We start from the raw sequence: 18,169 nt of genomic DNA on the forward strand, positions 1-18,169 counted from the left end.
GGCAGTGGAGTTTCAGGGGATCATCCTCTATCACTACTCCTATTAACTGCATGCAAAGTTAAAGTAAAACTCTTCCCCCCCCTCAGCCACTAAATGGTTTTTCATTTATATTTGTGCAAAAGGAGAAGAAAACGACAAACACTAAGGTGGTCATTTATTTATTTAAAAAAATACAAAACTTCAGTTTCCATAGGAAAGCGTTATGAATATGCATTCCCATCTCTTTCATATCCATTTCAAATGTATAGTTAAAACACTGCTTCTGCTCATTAATACGATAACTGGAAAACAAATTAAATTTAACAAAAAAAAAAAAAAAAAAAGAGGAGAAGGGCAGTCTGCTTTGAGTCCCTGTGCTCAAGTGTTAATCTTTAAGATTGATGTTGACTTTTGGGTAGTCTCTGAAGTCTGTTGTGTATATACATTATATATGCTGTTTCAACATGCAGAGTATGATTCATGCATATATCATGCCATGTGAGTCATATTCAAAATGTATACAGGAAATACAGGTTATAGTCAAAATCTACAGAGAAGCTTTGATAGAACAAGCACTAAATAACTGCTGACAAATAAATAAGCTTTGTCATCTTGAGGATTAACACTCTTGGGGTGGGGGGTATGTTCTTTACAGGAGTCGAGATCATGGAAAACTTAAATAATATAGCAGCCACTTTTGAGGAATTTAAAACCACACACCATTGCCTCTGTGCAAGTTACCAGCTGAGGATGTTCCTTCAGCTGTAGACAGAACAGCAGTTTAACAAAAGGGTGCACATTCCCTGACTTCTTATAAATATAATAAATAAATGAGAACTTGATATTGAATACTAAAAATCCAGATTGAATTTGAGTACTACAGAAAGAAGGCTACCAGAGGGCTCACTTAAGATAAAGGAGACAGAAATTCATTTCCCCCAGTTAACCCACAAAAAGATATATTTAATAAAACATAATTACCACACAAAACAGTGCACCAAATCGAAGCCTCTGGATCTTTAATAAATCTGCCTTCTTACACTGTGCTGTCAAGTCTTCTCAAAAAATTTGTTTCCAAATCAGGTTCCAGTGCTGCAAGTCCATACAAATTCCCTCCCTATACTATTCCAGTTTAAATAGGTTCATTGTGAACTACAGTACTCAAGCGCTTACAGACTCTGCTGGGAAACCTACAGCAGCAAATTCAAGTACAGAGCTTTGCACTGTACCTGGAACCAACAGAGAGACAGAGTGTGATTCAGCCTCATTTCATTCAGGATTGATCTCGAGCTTCCATAAAGAACTGAAATGTCTGCGACACATCCCTCTCATTCTGTTAAGTAACTGGCCTGGAAAAGTTCACATACAGTGCTTAAAAAGTTTAGAGCACCATCCAGTGGAAGGTTTATGCCACAGCTGCCCTAATTAATACTAGTGCAAGTGCCAAAGATAATTAGTTTCTGTAATGTTTCATCTACCAGTATGTGTAATCTGTTTAATCAAAATATTTAATGCCAAGAGGTAATTATTGCCATCATGGAGCAGAAGGGAAAAAAAATAAAAAGGCTATATTGTTAAAATGACAAATGTCAGTCATTCACTTGAATTCCTGAACGGAAAGGTTTCAGTGGTTAAATATTAGGTTTGATTACCTCGGACTCAGACTGGCACGGTGGAATCTGCCTGATAAATGTGACAGTAAGGATCTGTGCTTGGTTTTTATGACTAGTGGTGTGATAAATTTGTTAAGCACTGTACATTTTAGGTAACAGGGAAGAAAAACAAGAAAATAAAACTCCTTATACACAGAACCCTTGTCCATAAACTGATGCTAAATGTGACAACCATACTGCATATTTAAATCACATGGGCCTGGCAAGGCTCAGCAGACAGATCCAAGCTGCTCTCTCTGCCACAACAGGCAGGCACTTCAAACAGGTATGACTCTTCTGCAGGTGCTGGGATGCCCTGTGAACAGATCTGCTGCACAAGTTTCCTGAAAGACAATAATAAATGTTACATTAAAGCTGCAAAATTTCCCTCTTATGAATCATTTAGCCACACTTTGAGCCCTTGTGATACCGACTCACCAGGTAGGACGTGACATGACGTAGTGAATGTCGGGTCTCTGGAAGCCGTTGAAGGTGGAGGCTGCCGCCACTGTGTAGGCGCCCATGTTCTCAAACACCAACCAGTCGCCCACCTGCATGTCAGGCAGGCTACACTGCTCGACAATGCGGTCCAGACCGTCACATGTTGGGCCCCAGATGCTGCAGGGGTACATCACTTCATCTGGCTTTGGCTTCTAAAACAGGAATATACATGTGTTACACAGGTTTCACCTTTTTTATATTTAAAGATTAACTAATGCCTTTTTATATACCTTATGCAGGGTTGGCAGACAGTGAGCGTGGTCATAAAGAATGCAATTGAAAGATCCATACACTCCATCGTTGACATAGTACATAAGAGTCCTGTCACTGGTCCCTTCATCTTCCTCTGTGGAGGTAAAATTAATTTCATCACATCAGTATAACCAGTAAGAAACTTTTTTTTTTTTTTTTATAAAATCAAAGGATGATGCTAGTAGAAAGCATAATCTTTACCATCAGAGGCAAACTCCTCATCCATGATGACTTTCTTGGCAATGATGTTCACAACCAGTGTGTAAGCAGAGGCCACATAGAAGCGCCCAGGCTCGGCAATTATGTTAACACCACAGTCAACAGGAAAATACTTATCCAGGGCTGGGTTGATTACTCCTGTGATCTAAGAGAAGTATCCACATCTACATGTTAAACTTTTGCATTTTCTGAATATGACATTTAAAAAAAGTTCAAATGCATAAATGTGACCCATACCATTTATTATAATAAAGCAGTTACCTCTTCAAATTTAAGCTCTGTATTGTCTGACCCAGGAAAACCACCTCCAATGTCCAGGAGATCCATGTTGAAGCCCAACTCAGCCTAGAGTTCACAACAAACAGGGTTAAGTTGGCTTTATAAAAATCCACATAATTGCAGCTGTGTGTGCATTTCAGTCAAAACCTACCCCTGTATCAAACACACAGCGTGCATCTGCGATAGCCTGGGTATAGGTTTCCGGGTCGGTGCAGCCACTGCCAACATGGAAGCTGACACCAATCACGTCAAGCCCCAGCTCTTTGGCACGCTCCAAGAGACCTCGACAAGCTTTGAGAGGGGCCCCAAACTTCACGCTCAGACGGCAAACTGCCTTCGAGTCATCTGTGGCAATACGGAGAACCAACCTGAACACAAAGAGTTAAGAGGTGAGAAATAAATAAACAAAGACAAAGACTCTTTGTTGGAGACAGAAAAAGTCTTACTTGGCATTGTCATGGCAGCGCGCCACCTTCATGAGTTCCACCTCACTATCAAAGGTCATCATCTGGACCCCGTGGGCAGATGCATATTTTATCTGAGAAACCTGCTTGCAGGGGTTAGCATAGATTATTCTGCTTGGATCGACTCCCAGAGACTGAACCAGCTGAATCTCCGTCTAGAGGGCAGCAAAGTCAACAATGAGACAGTGCCAACTTAAAAATACAAGCTGCCAATGCAATTTCAGCTAATCTTCAGGAGTGCTTTGTACTGCATTGTTGTGAGATCATCTAATGCTATGAAAGCAGTTTCAAAGCCTACCTTGCTTGCACAGTCAAAGCCTGTTCCGAGGGTCGCCAGTGTCATCACCACAGCCCGGCTGTCGTTGCATTTGACAGCATAGAAAGGTCTAACACGAGGCAAAGCCCGAGCCCAGCGCAGGTGTTTCTTTACCACGTCCCCCAAGTCGCAGACATAAAAGGCATCCCTGTCATCCTGTAACAGGTGGGGAAAATAAAAAATAAAAATCAATACATGATTAATTACACAATAAACTAGACTGTACTTTTAATATTAGTGCATCAGTGCCAGCACAGGATGCTTACCGTCATGGACGACTCATTGATCTTCTGCTCAACAATGTCACGAGCAGAGAAACCCTCATCGAGGAAAGACAAGTCAAAGTCAGTGGGCGTGGCAGTGTTCATGGTTGCAAGAAGTCCTTTAGAATGGTCACTGGTGAACTGGAAAAAAGAAACTATACTGAGATTACATGCCACTTTGAGAACACCATGTCCTCTATGTTTTCAGTTACTAAAGTCCCCTTCATATTCCACAGATGAGTAATAAGATAAGATAACCTTTATTAGTCCCACGTGTGGGAAATTTGTTTTGTTACAGCAGTGGACAGTGCAAAGTTACATAAAAAAAAATTAGGAAAAAAAAATTCTCAAAGCACCAAGTGAACAGGTGTTTTTGATACAATATTATCTGAAAGTCATGCCCAGATGACAACGCAGTGTTTCAAATAACCAGATGTGGAACACTTACTTTGATATGAAAGAAATGGAATTTGGTGTTGTTGTCACTCAGGTGCAGAGAAGCCAAGGTGGCTCACCAGTGAAGTTAAACCCTTTCAAATAAGACTCAAGGCCAGGGCCTGCTGAGTAGCCAGTGTGTGATTTCCTTGAGTGAAGATTCTGCAAACAGGAGCAGTTGACAGTTTAACAAAAAGCTCATTAATGAAATGATGACACTTCAGTTTAACACATGACTACCAGTTATTCTATTAAAACGAGCATTTCTGAGACTTCAGGCATGTTTAAAATACACGCACTTAACTTTAGTCTCTAATGGCACTGGGTTTCATAATTCAGGATATTGCACAGGAAAAAGTCATTCAAAGAAAAGAGTGTTCCGCCTATTCAAGAATTTACCCAATTACAAAAACGTCCCTGCTCTAAGTTACATGAAGAGCACGAAAAGTAGCCAATCAGTGACTAACATTTAACGCCGACGTCACTATACCGGTTCCGCTTAGCCACATTCGTGCCATGAGGCAATTTTTGGTTACCATTAACTAACGCGCTTTGTTACATGAATAACAGGCAAGACAGTTTAACTTTACTCACCTAAAGTCTCGCAACCAAACATAAAGGACCCAAAAAAAAAAAACATCCATCACAAGCCAACCTCTCGGAGGGTACTTTTATTGTTCAGGCACACACACAAAAAGGATAATGCTAACAAGCTAACCACCCCATCTGTTTCGCTGGCCACGTAGTGCTGTTTGTTAACACTCTAAGATCCACAGCAACACAGTTTGGAATTAAACCAACATTTCAATTACTATAAAATAACATAGGAATACATAACATGTCAAAACTGTTCATGTGTTCGCGACAACTAAAAAAACCCTGCCATTTAATCTAAGCTAAAGACTATTTAGTCAAAGAAAAAAAAAAGACTTCCATTGAAGGATAATTCACCAAAAGACCCTTACTTACCTTAAAAAGCATTTACAAAGAGTTTGTCCATTAGACCCAAAAGCTGGGATAAAAAAAAAAAGAAATAAAGCAGTTCCCCTTTACGACGAAGCTCGTTGCCAGAAGCGCAACCTCTCAAATACAGATGGAACTGAGTGTAAGCCGGCACGAGAGCCCGGCAGTATTTATAGAGCGCGCGTTTCCGCGGCAACGCAGCCAGCTGGAACCGGCCTCGCATCCACATAGGAACCGGTTTAGTCTTGTCCCCTTCATCCACATGGTGGGAAAGACAAACTTGGTTTATGACACACACATCATTAACAAAGGTAACTAAAGCTTTTGTAATAGCGTGCATATATACTATATATTAAATAACCTCTCCATGAGACATTAAAAACAAAACACACAACCATGGAAAACTATAGATGTAAATGAATTCTTACATAGATTTAGACACAAGACACAATAGATTTGAATTAAACCTCAAATTTAAATTTACTGGCTCGTTCCATATAAAATATGTCAAATCCGGGAAAAACTGATCAAACACACACATTTCAACTAATCAAACACACACATCCACACATATGCAATAACACTAAGTGCAATACTCATTTTCTGGCATCGTTGTATTTTTTACTCAGTTGTATACAGCATTTGTATTCTATTTTTATCCTATTGTATATTTTATTCTATTTTATTCTACTGTATATAGTATTTTATTTATTCGATTCTGTACAGTTGTGTATTGTATTTATTCATAACTTCATAACTTTTGCACTGTCCACTTCCTGCTGTGACAAAACAAATCTCCCACATGTGGAACTAATAAAGGTTATCTTGTCTTATCTTATCTTATCTTATCTTAAAAAAAACCTCAGCAGAAGCAGCTGTTTTGTTTGTTTTTTGTACAATAATTTAGTAATTTCCTTTATGAAGCCATTCAAAATTTTAATATTTTACAAGTTTAACAACCTTAGAGGATATTGCAGTGTGCCAAAACGTGGCACATTGTAACCCTCCATTTATTTTATTTATATGTTATTGTTTACAGCACTTTCAGTCCCACATAACTTATGAGGTGCACTGCTTGAAATCTTCAGGGTTAAAATCTATATTTAAGCTCTGTTAGAAAGTGCAACCAAATCAATTTATACAACCAGTCCAAAGGCAAATTCAAATTTTTTGTTCAGCATGATTTTTCCTTAACTCTGAGCATCAATTGCATGGCATACATCACAGTTGAAGCAGCAAATTGATTGTTCTACAGTAACAGAAACACAAGTAACCTGTGTGTTTTAATGATTCCCATAATGATTTACTGGAGAAAAAAAGAGTAAACTCTCAAGTCTCATATCACTCTCATATCACTACACGAGATAAGTGGCTGGTCAAAACAATTATAGCATTTAAAAGGTCTCCTTTTTGCCTGCTTTGTTATAACAGGTTTATATTTAACCATGATTCATTATGTGCCGAAGGAATTTTCTAATAAAGTGGAAAGGACTTTGGCATCATCATCACATGTAAATGTTTTAGAAGACTGTTTGGAAGAGTCCATACTAGATGAAAGCCTTGTATCACTTTCAGGGCCCAGAGAGCATAGGCCAAAGACAGGATACAACTCACGGACGTAGATTTGAGGTCTTAAAAGTGACGCCTTAAACCTGTATTCATTTTACTGGTTAGCAGTGGGCGAATCATCTTGTTCCAAAAAGACTTTCAGTTGTATAAAAAAAACAATCTACCGCTCTCTTCATCTTTGAGCTAGGTAAACAATTTTCTGGTGACGTTTGGGCTCAATCACTAATATTAGGTCATGTCGACTAAAACCTGCTTTTAATTTTGTAAATTATAGTCCATCAGTGCAGGATAAACCTGGGTGTACTCACTGGTTGACAATTGTAAGCTTGTTAGCCATTAGGTTTAAAGTGCTAACATAGCAAGCTGGGGTTTTCTTTTAAATAAATTTATGTTATCTTTGTTTTTATGATTCAAAATGGGGAATGAATAACAATAAAAGCAAATAAACAAATCCACTAGCATTATGCCTTAACTTTTAATGTTAGTAAGACAAGCTAGGCTGATGAGTTACTGATCTGTGTCTAATATACTAATAAACTGATACTCGGAGATACTAATATATTCTTGTCATATATCGTACACTTGATTTTGTGTTAATCACAGAGATGCTCATTTATGCTGCCAGACTGCAGCAGTGTGTTGTGTCTCATTGGCAGCACAATCTCAGACCGTGACCTGACGGCAGTCTGTTTAGACGCACTCTGACGTCCTGACCTGTATAATGAGATTAAAGGAGATCACAGGATGACTCAGAAGTGTCAACACAAGCACAGATGCCAGAGCAGCTCTGTGAAGTCAGGTGTTGTGTGTATATATATATATGCAATTGGGTGAATAAGTATTTAGACAGTGAGACAATATTTGTGTAATTTTCCCTTTGTACAGCACCACAGTGGTAATTGTAACAGTGTAATTACAGCTGCTGTTTACGTAATCCCCCATTTTCACAGAATGATGGCACATTTTTATGTCCAGCTTAGTTCAGAAAAAAACTTTCTGTGAATAGAAAAATACACATCCCACTAAAAATAGTGTTCAGGATTGAAAAGAATACTTTCATGAAGCTTCTACTTCAAGGCAGTAAAATGCTTTTTAGCCAGACTCCAGACATTTTCCCCTCATTGCACAGTCTAATCAGTCCAAAGGTTGCTTTCATAGACATTTGGTTTGCAAGCAGACATTACTAAATGGAGGAAAACGAAGGATTTGGTTAGTGTGACCCAATAGTACATGTGGAAATGTTGCACAGGCATTTTGCAGGAAACTTTAGGACTTCGTGAGGACCACATACTGTTTCTGTGGGCTTAAGTTAATATCTTTTCCAGGTCTTGAGGCTGTAATCAGGACAGTATTTTACTCTTTGCACTACAGAGTTTCCTTTCAAATCTTCTACAGGGCTGGTGAATGATGTAAGTTATTCCAAAAACCTACAAAGTGAAGCCCTTTGTGGATTGGTCAGAAAGTTAAAGTGAGGTTTAGCAGCAACCTTGCATGATGACATAATCTTCAGTTATTTTCATACATGGCAGTTTTCCTTATAGTCGTGCCCTGAATCTGAACTTCCAGTAGGCATGCAGGGAGGACTCAAGTCCTTTGCAGCCCCATGCCTGTCAGGCAGGAAGTGGGCACACATGGGGACAAATTAATTTTCAGGAGATGTTTATCAGCTTCTTCAAAATCACAAGATCAAAAACAAAAGAACATTAAAGCAACATTTATAGCAAACTACTTCAATGCACTCCAGCTATTCATTTCTTGTAATTTTTTTTCCCACAAATTGCCCATGATTCTCCCCTCTCCTTCTCCTCTTCCTGTAATGTCTGTATCTCGCTTTGTCTGGACTTTCCGTTAGCACGTCTGTGTACCAGTGTGGCCTCTCCCCCACATTTCCAAGGCCTTACCAAAAACAAGGAGCATAATTGTTACTGGCCACCCACAAGATACAGCACAGTGTTAAGGGCTTTGGTGCCTGCGTGGATCGCTGTATCTGGCTTTGTTATTTCTCTTCATTTCTTTTGCTTTTCGTTGTGCACAGATCAGCTGACAGACTGACAGTTTTAGAGTTTCTGTGTATGTTTCTGCAGCAAATTCAAATTCAAATTCAAATTCAAATTTTATTTGTCACACACACAACCATACACAGTATGACATGGGGGTGAAATGCTTGTAGCTGTACAATGCCCGACCATTAAATGACAGAAGAAAAGTTTTACAATATTTACAATTTACAGTTTACTACAAAAATTTACAAATTAACTTAGGAATTTACAGTAAAGAATGTGCAAATAGCAGAAGAAATTATAAAGATAAGGATTATAAATTATAGGAATTATAGGATTATAGGAAATGTGTGGTGGTGCGTGTGGTGACGTGTGTGAGAGTCCAGTCTTATAGTGACGTGTTTGGGAGAGTCCAGTCCTACACCTGGTTCAGGGCCCGAATAGCCTGGGGGAAGAAGCTCCTCCTCATTCTCTCTGTTTTGGCCTTAAGGGAGCGGAAGCGCTTCCCAGACCTCAACAGTGAGAAGAGTCCATTGTTGGGATGGGAGAATAATAAGCAGTTGAGAATAAGAAAAGAATTTTCAGTTTTCTCACAAGAATGGACTGCAGTCTGGTTTGAACTAGTGTTACAGTTTGAGAGCATTTCTATTAAAAAGGCCAAGACAACATACATTTATTTGGATCCTTTACAGGGAGCCAAATCATTTTTGTATGGGTGCCATAAGGATAAATCCAAACATAATTTTTTTAATATAAATTATAAAAACAAAATAATATAAAAAATGTAAAGGAAATATTTTTAATTCTAATATCTGTCAGCTTGGTAAAAAAAAAAATGTTATTACAACTTGCCTGATGAGTCATTGATAGAGACTGGATGTCTACTGTCTACTGGAAAGTCCACCTATAGTCCACCTACATCTTGCCTCTGATGCATGCCCTCCATACAGTAATAATTAAAAAAAAACTAAAACTAATAGGGAAACTAATAAAAGCTAAACTGAAATAAAAAAAACTACTCTGAAAACTAAATGGAGCTAGACTGAATTAAAAACAAAAAGTAAAAATAAATAAATCAAATACTGCTGTCAAAATTAACGCGTTAACGCAAATTAATCCGCCATCACGGTCAATGTGATTAAAATTTTTAACGCAATTAACGCATCTGAAGTGCAGAATGACTCAAAATACCTGAAATGTTTCTGTCAAAGCATTTAGAGCAGTTTGTCCAAGTAGAGTTACCATCGCACATGCGCAAATGGGCAGTTGATCTTGTAGTGACTGGCAGTTGAACCAGTCAACTCAATAGGGAAGATGATAAACGCATACTGGCCCTCTCAATGGGAAATTTGAGTTTAAAAAAACCAAACAAGACGGAACAATCAACCGACATAAAGTATTATGCACATTGTGCAAGAAGGAATTTTCTTTTCATCGAAGCACTTCCAGCTTCAAATATCACATTGACACGAAGCATACGTTAGTCTGCGATGCTGCTAGGACTTTGGCTAATGCGTCAGCCTGCTCAGTACTGACACAATACCAAGTGAATTGCAACAAACGGCAGACCTATTAATACACCTCTTATTAGTTTCACTATTAGTTTTAGTTTTTCGCCTCTGTCAGTGCGCCCCAGGGCAGCTGTGGCTACAGTGTAGCTTGCCATCAACAGTGTGTGAATGTGTGAGTGAATGGGTGAATGACTGAATGTGTAAAGCGCTTTGGGGTTCTTAGGGACTAGTAAAGCGCTATACAAATACAGGCCATTTTAATATTGTTGAGAACATGCACTTTACATAGCTTTGGTTCCTCGTTTCAAGGACTTGAAGTGCTTCCCCCAAGAGTGACAGAGAGAGAGTGGATAAATGTTTACAGAGTTTTTTGTTAAGATAAATGTTCATGATGTTCAATAAACATGTTAAGAGCGCATATTTTCCCTTTTTTCGTGAGTCTGCAAAAAGCAAAAATAAATATAGAATAATATAGAATAAAAATGAATGATATTTAATCGTGATTAATCAAAATTAATCCACAGTAACGCTGCGATGAATCTGATTAAACATTTTAATTTTTTAAAGTTGTATTTCACAGGAGAGACCCTGTGTTAAAAGATTTAAGAAAACTATTCAAATTCTTTTTGAATTAGAGCATACATTCTTTGTATTTATTCTGCATTTACTTCAAATGTCAGTTACAAGCTTAAATATAAAGTTGAAAAAAATCTAAATGCAACCAAGCTATTAATCAAGTATTTGCGATTCATCGCGATTATATTACAGAAAATTATGTGATTAATTAGTTATTTTTTTAAATCTATTGACAGCACTAAAATAAAAACTAATTAGAAAATACAGAACTTTATTAACTCTTCAATTTTAATTGTTGATAAAGCTTTAAAGATAACTTAATATTTAAATAAAATAAAAATGTAAAACTCTGCGATAAACTGGAGACCTGTCCTGGGTGTAACCTTCCCCTTGCCCAAGGTTTAAGAGAAACAGGTTTAAGAGGAAGTATTTCTGTCACCAAGGTTCCAAAGTTCCACTTGAATTAAGTTGTTACTAGATGTAACACTGGTTCTATGAATATTACTGATGCGTGACAGCTGAATGGGCCACCCCTTGTCTCCTCGCCAGCAAGCATTCTCAGTAGTTCTTAATAGTCGAGAATTTGAGCTACTAATTGCTCTCATGGTTCTGGAATATTTTGTTTCTGATTCCATCCATCTATCACTTTGCCTTCTGTGCTCTTGCCTAAGTACTTTTTTTAGGTTCTGAAGCAAAATATATAACTTTGTTTTTTCACAAGAAAAAGAAGAATTATTCTTCTTTCAGGTCATGCTTGAACTGCTTTTGTCTTTTGAGCTTTGACCAGAGTTGCAACTGCAGTTATTAATTATGACTTGACAAAAATAAAAAAAAATAAAGAACAGGATAACAAGCGAATGTACATTCACTTTGTATAAATCTGTTGTCTAAAGCAACAGCTAATTCACTCATCCATTTAAATGGACTCGACCTTTCCGGCTCAGACTGAGGATCAGACCGGGAATCTTAATGTTTCCCTGCATACCATTTGGTGTAGTGGATGGTACCTGCGGTGTTTGTTTACATTGCTTCATTTCAGATTAGACAGTGTGACTTGCAACAAAACATGCAGATAATTTAATTAACTTAAAGCTCAGGTGAGACCACAGAATCCAACCCGACCGCTGCCTAGAGCTAAAACGATTGCAACACAACTAGGCACCTTTTACAGGAGGAGTGAGGTTACACACCCTACTGTCAGAACTAGTTTTATTACAGTATTGCATACTGAAATAAAGCAAGATAAAACAAGAATGGGACTACTGAGTATGACTAAGAAATTCCAGTGAAAGAATGTATTTGCATTTCCATTAAATCCACAGGCATGGAGAGGCTTGTAATTTAGGTTTGACTTTAAAGTGAGGCGTGTTACCACAATACATTAAAAAAAAAAGGCAATTAAAGGTTTGTTCTTGTGAGTGCTTGCTGACTGGCTGTTCATTGACAAGAATCACTGATGTGATCCTATTCCTGCATTCCAGGCAAGCTGTGTCAACTTGTAGATGAATGTACTCAAGATTAAATCTTAATCGTTTTTAGTGGACACCACTCAGTGAATTTGTAGCTGCAGGTTGATTTTGGAATTATTCAAATGGAGGAGAAGTAAAAAAAGTATCATGAAAAAAGTGATCTGAAAGATGAAGACTGTTATGTCTTTCCAGAGCTGCTGGTTCCATGAAGTTCTAGCTCGTAGGAATCCAGTAAGGACAGGTGGATCTCTAACGTCGAAGTATGTGAGAAAGACACACAAGGGGCAAGATGGTTTTGCAGAGTCCCCATAAAATAATGTCTGCCACCTAGGACATATCGAGGTGTCACATTGGCACATCACAGCCAAAGACTGTATATAAAAGATGACAGTGTCCACTGTATTTGAAGTCTCGCAAAATAAGCATTTTTGTCTCCATCATGTTAAATTTTTGGAGCCAGAAATTACCATGTTTGGATAAAGTATTGGTCCATACCGTACTTTGGAGCTAGGCGTTGCCAAGTGGTGGAAGGCTTTCACTTGGGTGGTCTCAGGATCTCATCCCTGCTTTTTGCAGATGATGTGGTTCTGTTGGCTTCATCAGGTAATGGCCTCCAGCTCGCCTTGCAGCCAACTGTGAAACAGCGGGAATGAGAATCAGTACCTCCAAATCTGAGGCCATGGTCCTCAGCCGGAAAAGGGTGGAGTGCCCACTCCGGGTCAGGGACGAGTTCCTGCCCCAAGTGGAGGAGTGTAAGTATCTTGGGGTCTTGTTCACGAGTGACTGAAAAAGGGAGCCGGAGATGGACAGATGGATTGGTGCTGCCGGTGCAGTGATGCGGATGCTGTACCGGTCTGTTGTGGTGAAGAGAGAGCTGAGTGTAAAAGCGAAGCTCTCAATTTACCAGTCGATCTATATCCCTGCCCTCACCTATGGTCACGAGCTGTGGGTAGTGACCGAAAGAACGAGATCACGGATACAAGGATGGAAATTGGCTTCCCCCGAAGGCTGGCTGCCTTCTCCCTTAGAGATAGGGCGAGAATTTCAGCCATTCGGGAGGGGCTCAGAGAGCCGCTGCACCTTCACATTGAAAGGAGCCAGTTGAGGTGGTTCAGGCATCAGACAAGGATGCCTCCTGGGCACCTGTACGCTGGAGAGATTATATCTCTTGGCTGGCCTGGGAACGCCTTGGTGTTAGAGGAGCTAGAGGAGGTGGCTGGGGAGAGGAAGGTCTGGGCTTCTCTGCTTGAGCTGCTGCACCTGCAACCTGGCCTCGGATAAGTGTAAGAAAATGGATGGATGGATGGATGGATGGATGGATGGATGGACCATTATGCAGAAGGTGCAACATGTTTTTGTTTTATGTATTAATACATGACTATGCACGAAGACAACACAGTGAGTCAAAATATTTGGAGGGTTACACTTTTATTCACTGATTAGCTTCGGACAACCAGCAAGACTGTGGTTTGGGGTAAAACATGTCCTTATAACAGTAAGCTTCATTGTTGAGACAAGTCGGCAGTTATAGCGATGTGTCATTATTGGCATAGCTGAGTGAATCATGCGCAGCAGCCCAATAACTTGTGCCTAACTTAGTCTCACTGTCAGCTTTGACATAACATTGTTATTTGGAGCAGGAATGAGAACAGTCTGGTAAAATCTGAGAGCTGTTCATGATTTCCAGAATACAAAAAGTCGCAATAAAAGGACGTTTCTTATCTTAAACATGTCAAATTTACAAAATTACCACAACCAATTAAGAAATAATTTCAAATCTAATTTCAAAATCCAGTATAATAAAAAACATTATTATCATGCCTTTGAACATATTTATGCTCTACTTGCCCACTTGTCAGTGGGTTGTTTCAGCTTGTTCTCTGCTGACTCATCAATTTTTCTTCTTTCAGGGTTGAGTTGCTCGGCGTTTGTTCGCATGGTGGTGTGAGGACTGAGACCTCGAAAAAGAAAAAAAAGAGTGTAGGTATTGTCACTGCAAGATTTTTTTTATGCGTCCTGGGTTGGCCTGAAGCTCTGCGGACAGGCTGCTGCATCAGCACATTTCACTCCTTTGATCCTTTCGCAGAAAAAGTCCCAGACTGAAGAGAAGGCTTAAAGCTTTACACTTCATGCATCACAGTTTTACTATTTAGTCTATGAAACTTAGGATGAAAGTACAAAATGTTGCATAAATAATAAGCCACCTACTGAGGCCTGCAGAATCACACCGAGTTGGCATGTAATAAATTTAAAGAAAAATGGCACTATTGTACATCTAATTGATTTTCACATCCCCGCTGACCATGTAAGAGTTGCAGTTGGTGCTGTGAAGCCTTGGTTGTTTGGTGAAGATGGACAACTGGCACCAGGATCTAGAAGTGGATTTCATACCTAACTGCACACACTGTACTACTGAGGGCCAAATTTACTAAGCAGTTCAAATTACTGAGATTCCTGGCTGGATGAGAGCAGAAGGTTTTGCATGTAATCTAGTAACAATGTGTAAATTTATGACCACTATCATAGCCACTTCATTTCAATAATGACCAACACAGTTCATACAAAGAGGAATGCAACTTATTAAGTTAAGAAGACCCAACAAGAACGCAAGCAATATAGAACAAAAACACTGCAGTGCAAGTGCAGGTTTTACACATGCATGTCTCTCCAGAAACAGTATGTCAGTTGAGATCAATGTGAGGTTGTAGAAGGAGAACCTGTATATTTTAATATATGGGCAAAATCCTGTGTTAATAAACCACTAATCTGTGTCCAACAGCTGACATGTGGGATTTATAGAACAGCACAAAGCATTATTTATAATCAAATCCTAATAATCATAAAATGAATGAAGTTAATGTTATTTTGTCACATGTACCGCATGTCTAAGCGCACACATTTGTACTGCATGCCATGAAGATGCAGGTATCTGAAGGAAAAATTCTGACTCACATTTCCCTGTGCAACAATGATTTCTTCAAAATCCCGAATTACATTCAAGAACACCTGAATTACACATTGGTAAGATTTACGCAGTATTCTAACATGAATCACATTATTACGCATTTCTATAGGCAGGTCAACGTGATATGTAAAAGAATAATGGAGTATTAAAAAAATTATACATAAAAGCCAAATTGTGATGTTACAGAGCTGTGTGTGCACACTGCTGATTAAAAACATGCAAGGGCTTTTGTACTCTGCAGATTTCAGTGTGGAGCAATGTCTTTGTTGGGTATTTGTAGCTGAAGCGGTAGAGCAGGTCATCTACTAATCGGAAGGTTGGTGGTTTGATCCCTGGCTGCTCCAGTTTGCATGTCAAATATCCTTGGGCAAGTTACTAACCCAAAGTTGCTCTCCGATACATCCATCGGAGTATGAATGTTAGATAGAAAGCACTTACGTATAGAAAAAAGTGCTTGTATGAATGCACAGGTAGAGTAGAAGACTACAATATGAGAACCAGTACATTTACCGTTTGTAAAAATGTAATTAAAAACCTGAAACACTACAAACTCCTCTGTTGAGCGTGAAAGGTACGTTTATGGTATGTAATGCATCCATGGCTACTACGAATCTTGTTTTGGGCAAATATTCTTCCCTTTCATCCATCGCTCTTTGTTACTTTCTACATTGTTTCATAAAAAGTAGTACTGAGACCAGAAACATGTTGGGGCTCTGCTCTAAACATGGTGGTGAGGATACAGAGAGCTATAGTCTTTGGCAAAGCACTCACAGCTTTAAACAGTCCCGCATCCTAGTACTAATAAATTCAACGATCATAATACAGTTCTGTCAGGAGAAAAATATAACATGGTTTTCTTTGTTGTGGGTTCAACTTTACCCCACAAAATGTTTTGCAATCTGAGAGGGAAAATCCTACATATACATATTCAGTATTGACAGCTGTAGAAATGCCCCTGTTCACACCATTTAATAGCTAAACTGACAGGTTCTTGAGTTGTCCACCAATACAGACTGTAAATCTGGCTTTTAGCATGAACACACACTTTTCTTAATAGCTTTCCTCAATTCCTCTTTAGTAATCCTGATCCACCCTCCTTTCTTATTTTCTTCATGAACTCCTTCCGTCTTCTCAACACTCTCTTCACTCATTAGTACCTTTCCATTGCTGTCCTTAACCACTGGATGCACAAATATTTATCAGAAATGTAAAACATAAAATTAAATCGGAAACAAACAAGGGGCCACTATTCTACAACCAATCTGAGATTTTCATTGATCATTACATGGAAAAACCAGAGAAGTCTGAGGCTTTTAAGTCCAGCATGCATAAAGTCCCCAGATTAGTTTATGATATTTTCTATATCTTCTATACAGCGAAACAAAAAAATTAACCACACACATAACTTTTCTAGCAGATGTAAAAATACCTTCCATAACCCAAAATTAAATTCACACCTCATGATGACCTGCATGATGTTTCATCTTACATTCAGGTTCTTTTTTCTCTCTGCTGGCACTGGCTGACCCAGTTCTTGTGGCCTAATTGCCAGTAGTCATGGTGAAGCCAAAGCATTGTGAAAAAAAATGAGGCCAATCTGGCTGGTACTACACCAGATGACATTAAAAAAAATGTTTATTTGTTCAACGAGAAACGTTAGCAGTGTCCCCAAACAAAGGGGTCTCGTCACAAAGCCTTTATTGCACACTTACACAAGCCTAAAGCTTCCCGTTCACCCTGGAAAAGTTTTAAAAGTATATTACACCTGGATCTATTTACAAATTGAGAGGATTAAAGGAGCACGTCCTCATTTCGAGTAAAGGGAAAACTTAAGATTAAAATCATAATTTGATATCTTGGGGAGGTATGGGGGGGAGGTAGATGTGGAAGCACTGATAAAATTTGTCATATGGGTAGAGAAAAGAAAACCATCTCCATACTAAGGCATTAAAACACCCTTAAAACACCTCTGGACCTATTAACATTTCATATATAGTTTGACTTAAGAGTAAATGGATTGGATTTATATAGCGCTTTTCTAGGCACCCAAAGCGCTTTACAATACCACTATTCATTCACAATGAATAGTGGAGGCAAGCTACAGTTGTAGCCACAGCTGCCCTGGGGCAGACTGACAGAAGTGAGGCTGCCATATCGCGCCATCGGCCCCTCTGGCCAACACCAGTAGGCAAGTAGGGTAAAGTGTCTTGCCCAGGGACACAACGACCAGGACAGAGAGCCCAGGGATCGAACCGGCGACCTTCCGGTTACAGATGCGATTCCAAAAAAAATAAAAAATAAAACAAAAATGTGTCTTTTATTGAGTTTCAGCCTCCTTCACCAGGGCTTCTGTCTGCAGCAAAAAAAAAAACTGCTTATAAAAAGCTCTGAGTCAGTGAATCAAATTGCTGGATGTTGACCCAGATTCTAAACAAGCCTGATCCACATACACCCCATCCTGTACCACTACCTTAGTGGTAGACAACTAGAGACCCAACGTCCATGCCTACAGTGCTGTGAAAAAGTATTTATCACCTTCCTTATTTCTAATTTCTTTTATATTTGTCATGCCTAAACAAATTTTAATATTAGACAAATATCATTCGTGAATATAATGATTTTATTCATTAAGGAGAAACCGCTATCCAAACCTACCTGACCTTGTGTGAAAAAGTAAAGGCTGCGCCTTGTTAAATCACAAATAAAGATCTGAAAAGGGTTTCCAAGACATTTCTACGGTTTTGCGACTCAAGTGA

The 18,169-nt window shown here is 38.9% G+C and overlaps 1 protein-coding gene across 2 annotated transcripts; it reads right to left on the minus strand.

Annotated features, from left to right (window-relative positions):
* Window positions 1–142: 142 nt before the first annotated feature.
* Window positions 143–5,486, minus strand: odc1 (ornithine decarboxylase 1). 2 transcript variants are annotated; one of them, XM_004539891.4, is made up of 11 exons: window positions 5,330–5,486; window positions 4,374–4,522; window positions 3,929–4,066; window positions 3,645–3,818; window positions 3,329–3,501; window positions 3,034–3,250; window positions 2,865–2,948; window positions 2,586–2,748; window positions 2,363–2,478; window positions 2,070–2,284; window positions 143–1,975 (listed from the first exon to the last, which is right to left on the minus strand). In XM_004539891.4, the coding sequence occupies exons 3-11, from the start codon at window positions 4,028–4,030 to the stop codon at window positions 1,837–1,839; spliced, it is 1,383 nt and encodes a 460-aa protein (XP_004539948.1). In that variant the 5' UTR covers window positions 4,031–4,066; window positions 4,374–4,522; window positions 5,330–5,486; the 3' UTR covers window positions 143–1,836. The 2 variants fall into 2 exon arrangements, with proteins under 2 accessions (XP_004539948.1, XP_076733466.1); XM_076877351.1 differs by having other exon boundaries at window positions 3,929–4,080.
* Between the last annotated feature and the right edge of the window lie 12,683 nt (window positions 5,487–18,169).

The sequence above is a fragment of the Maylandia zebra genome, linkage group LG19 (assembly GCF_041146795.1).
Source record: "Maylandia zebra isolate NMK-2024a linkage group LG19, Mzebra_GT3a, whole genome shotgun sequence".
Lineage (NCBI taxonomy): Eukaryota > Metazoa > Chordata > Actinopteri > Cichliformes > Cichlidae > Maylandia > Maylandia zebra.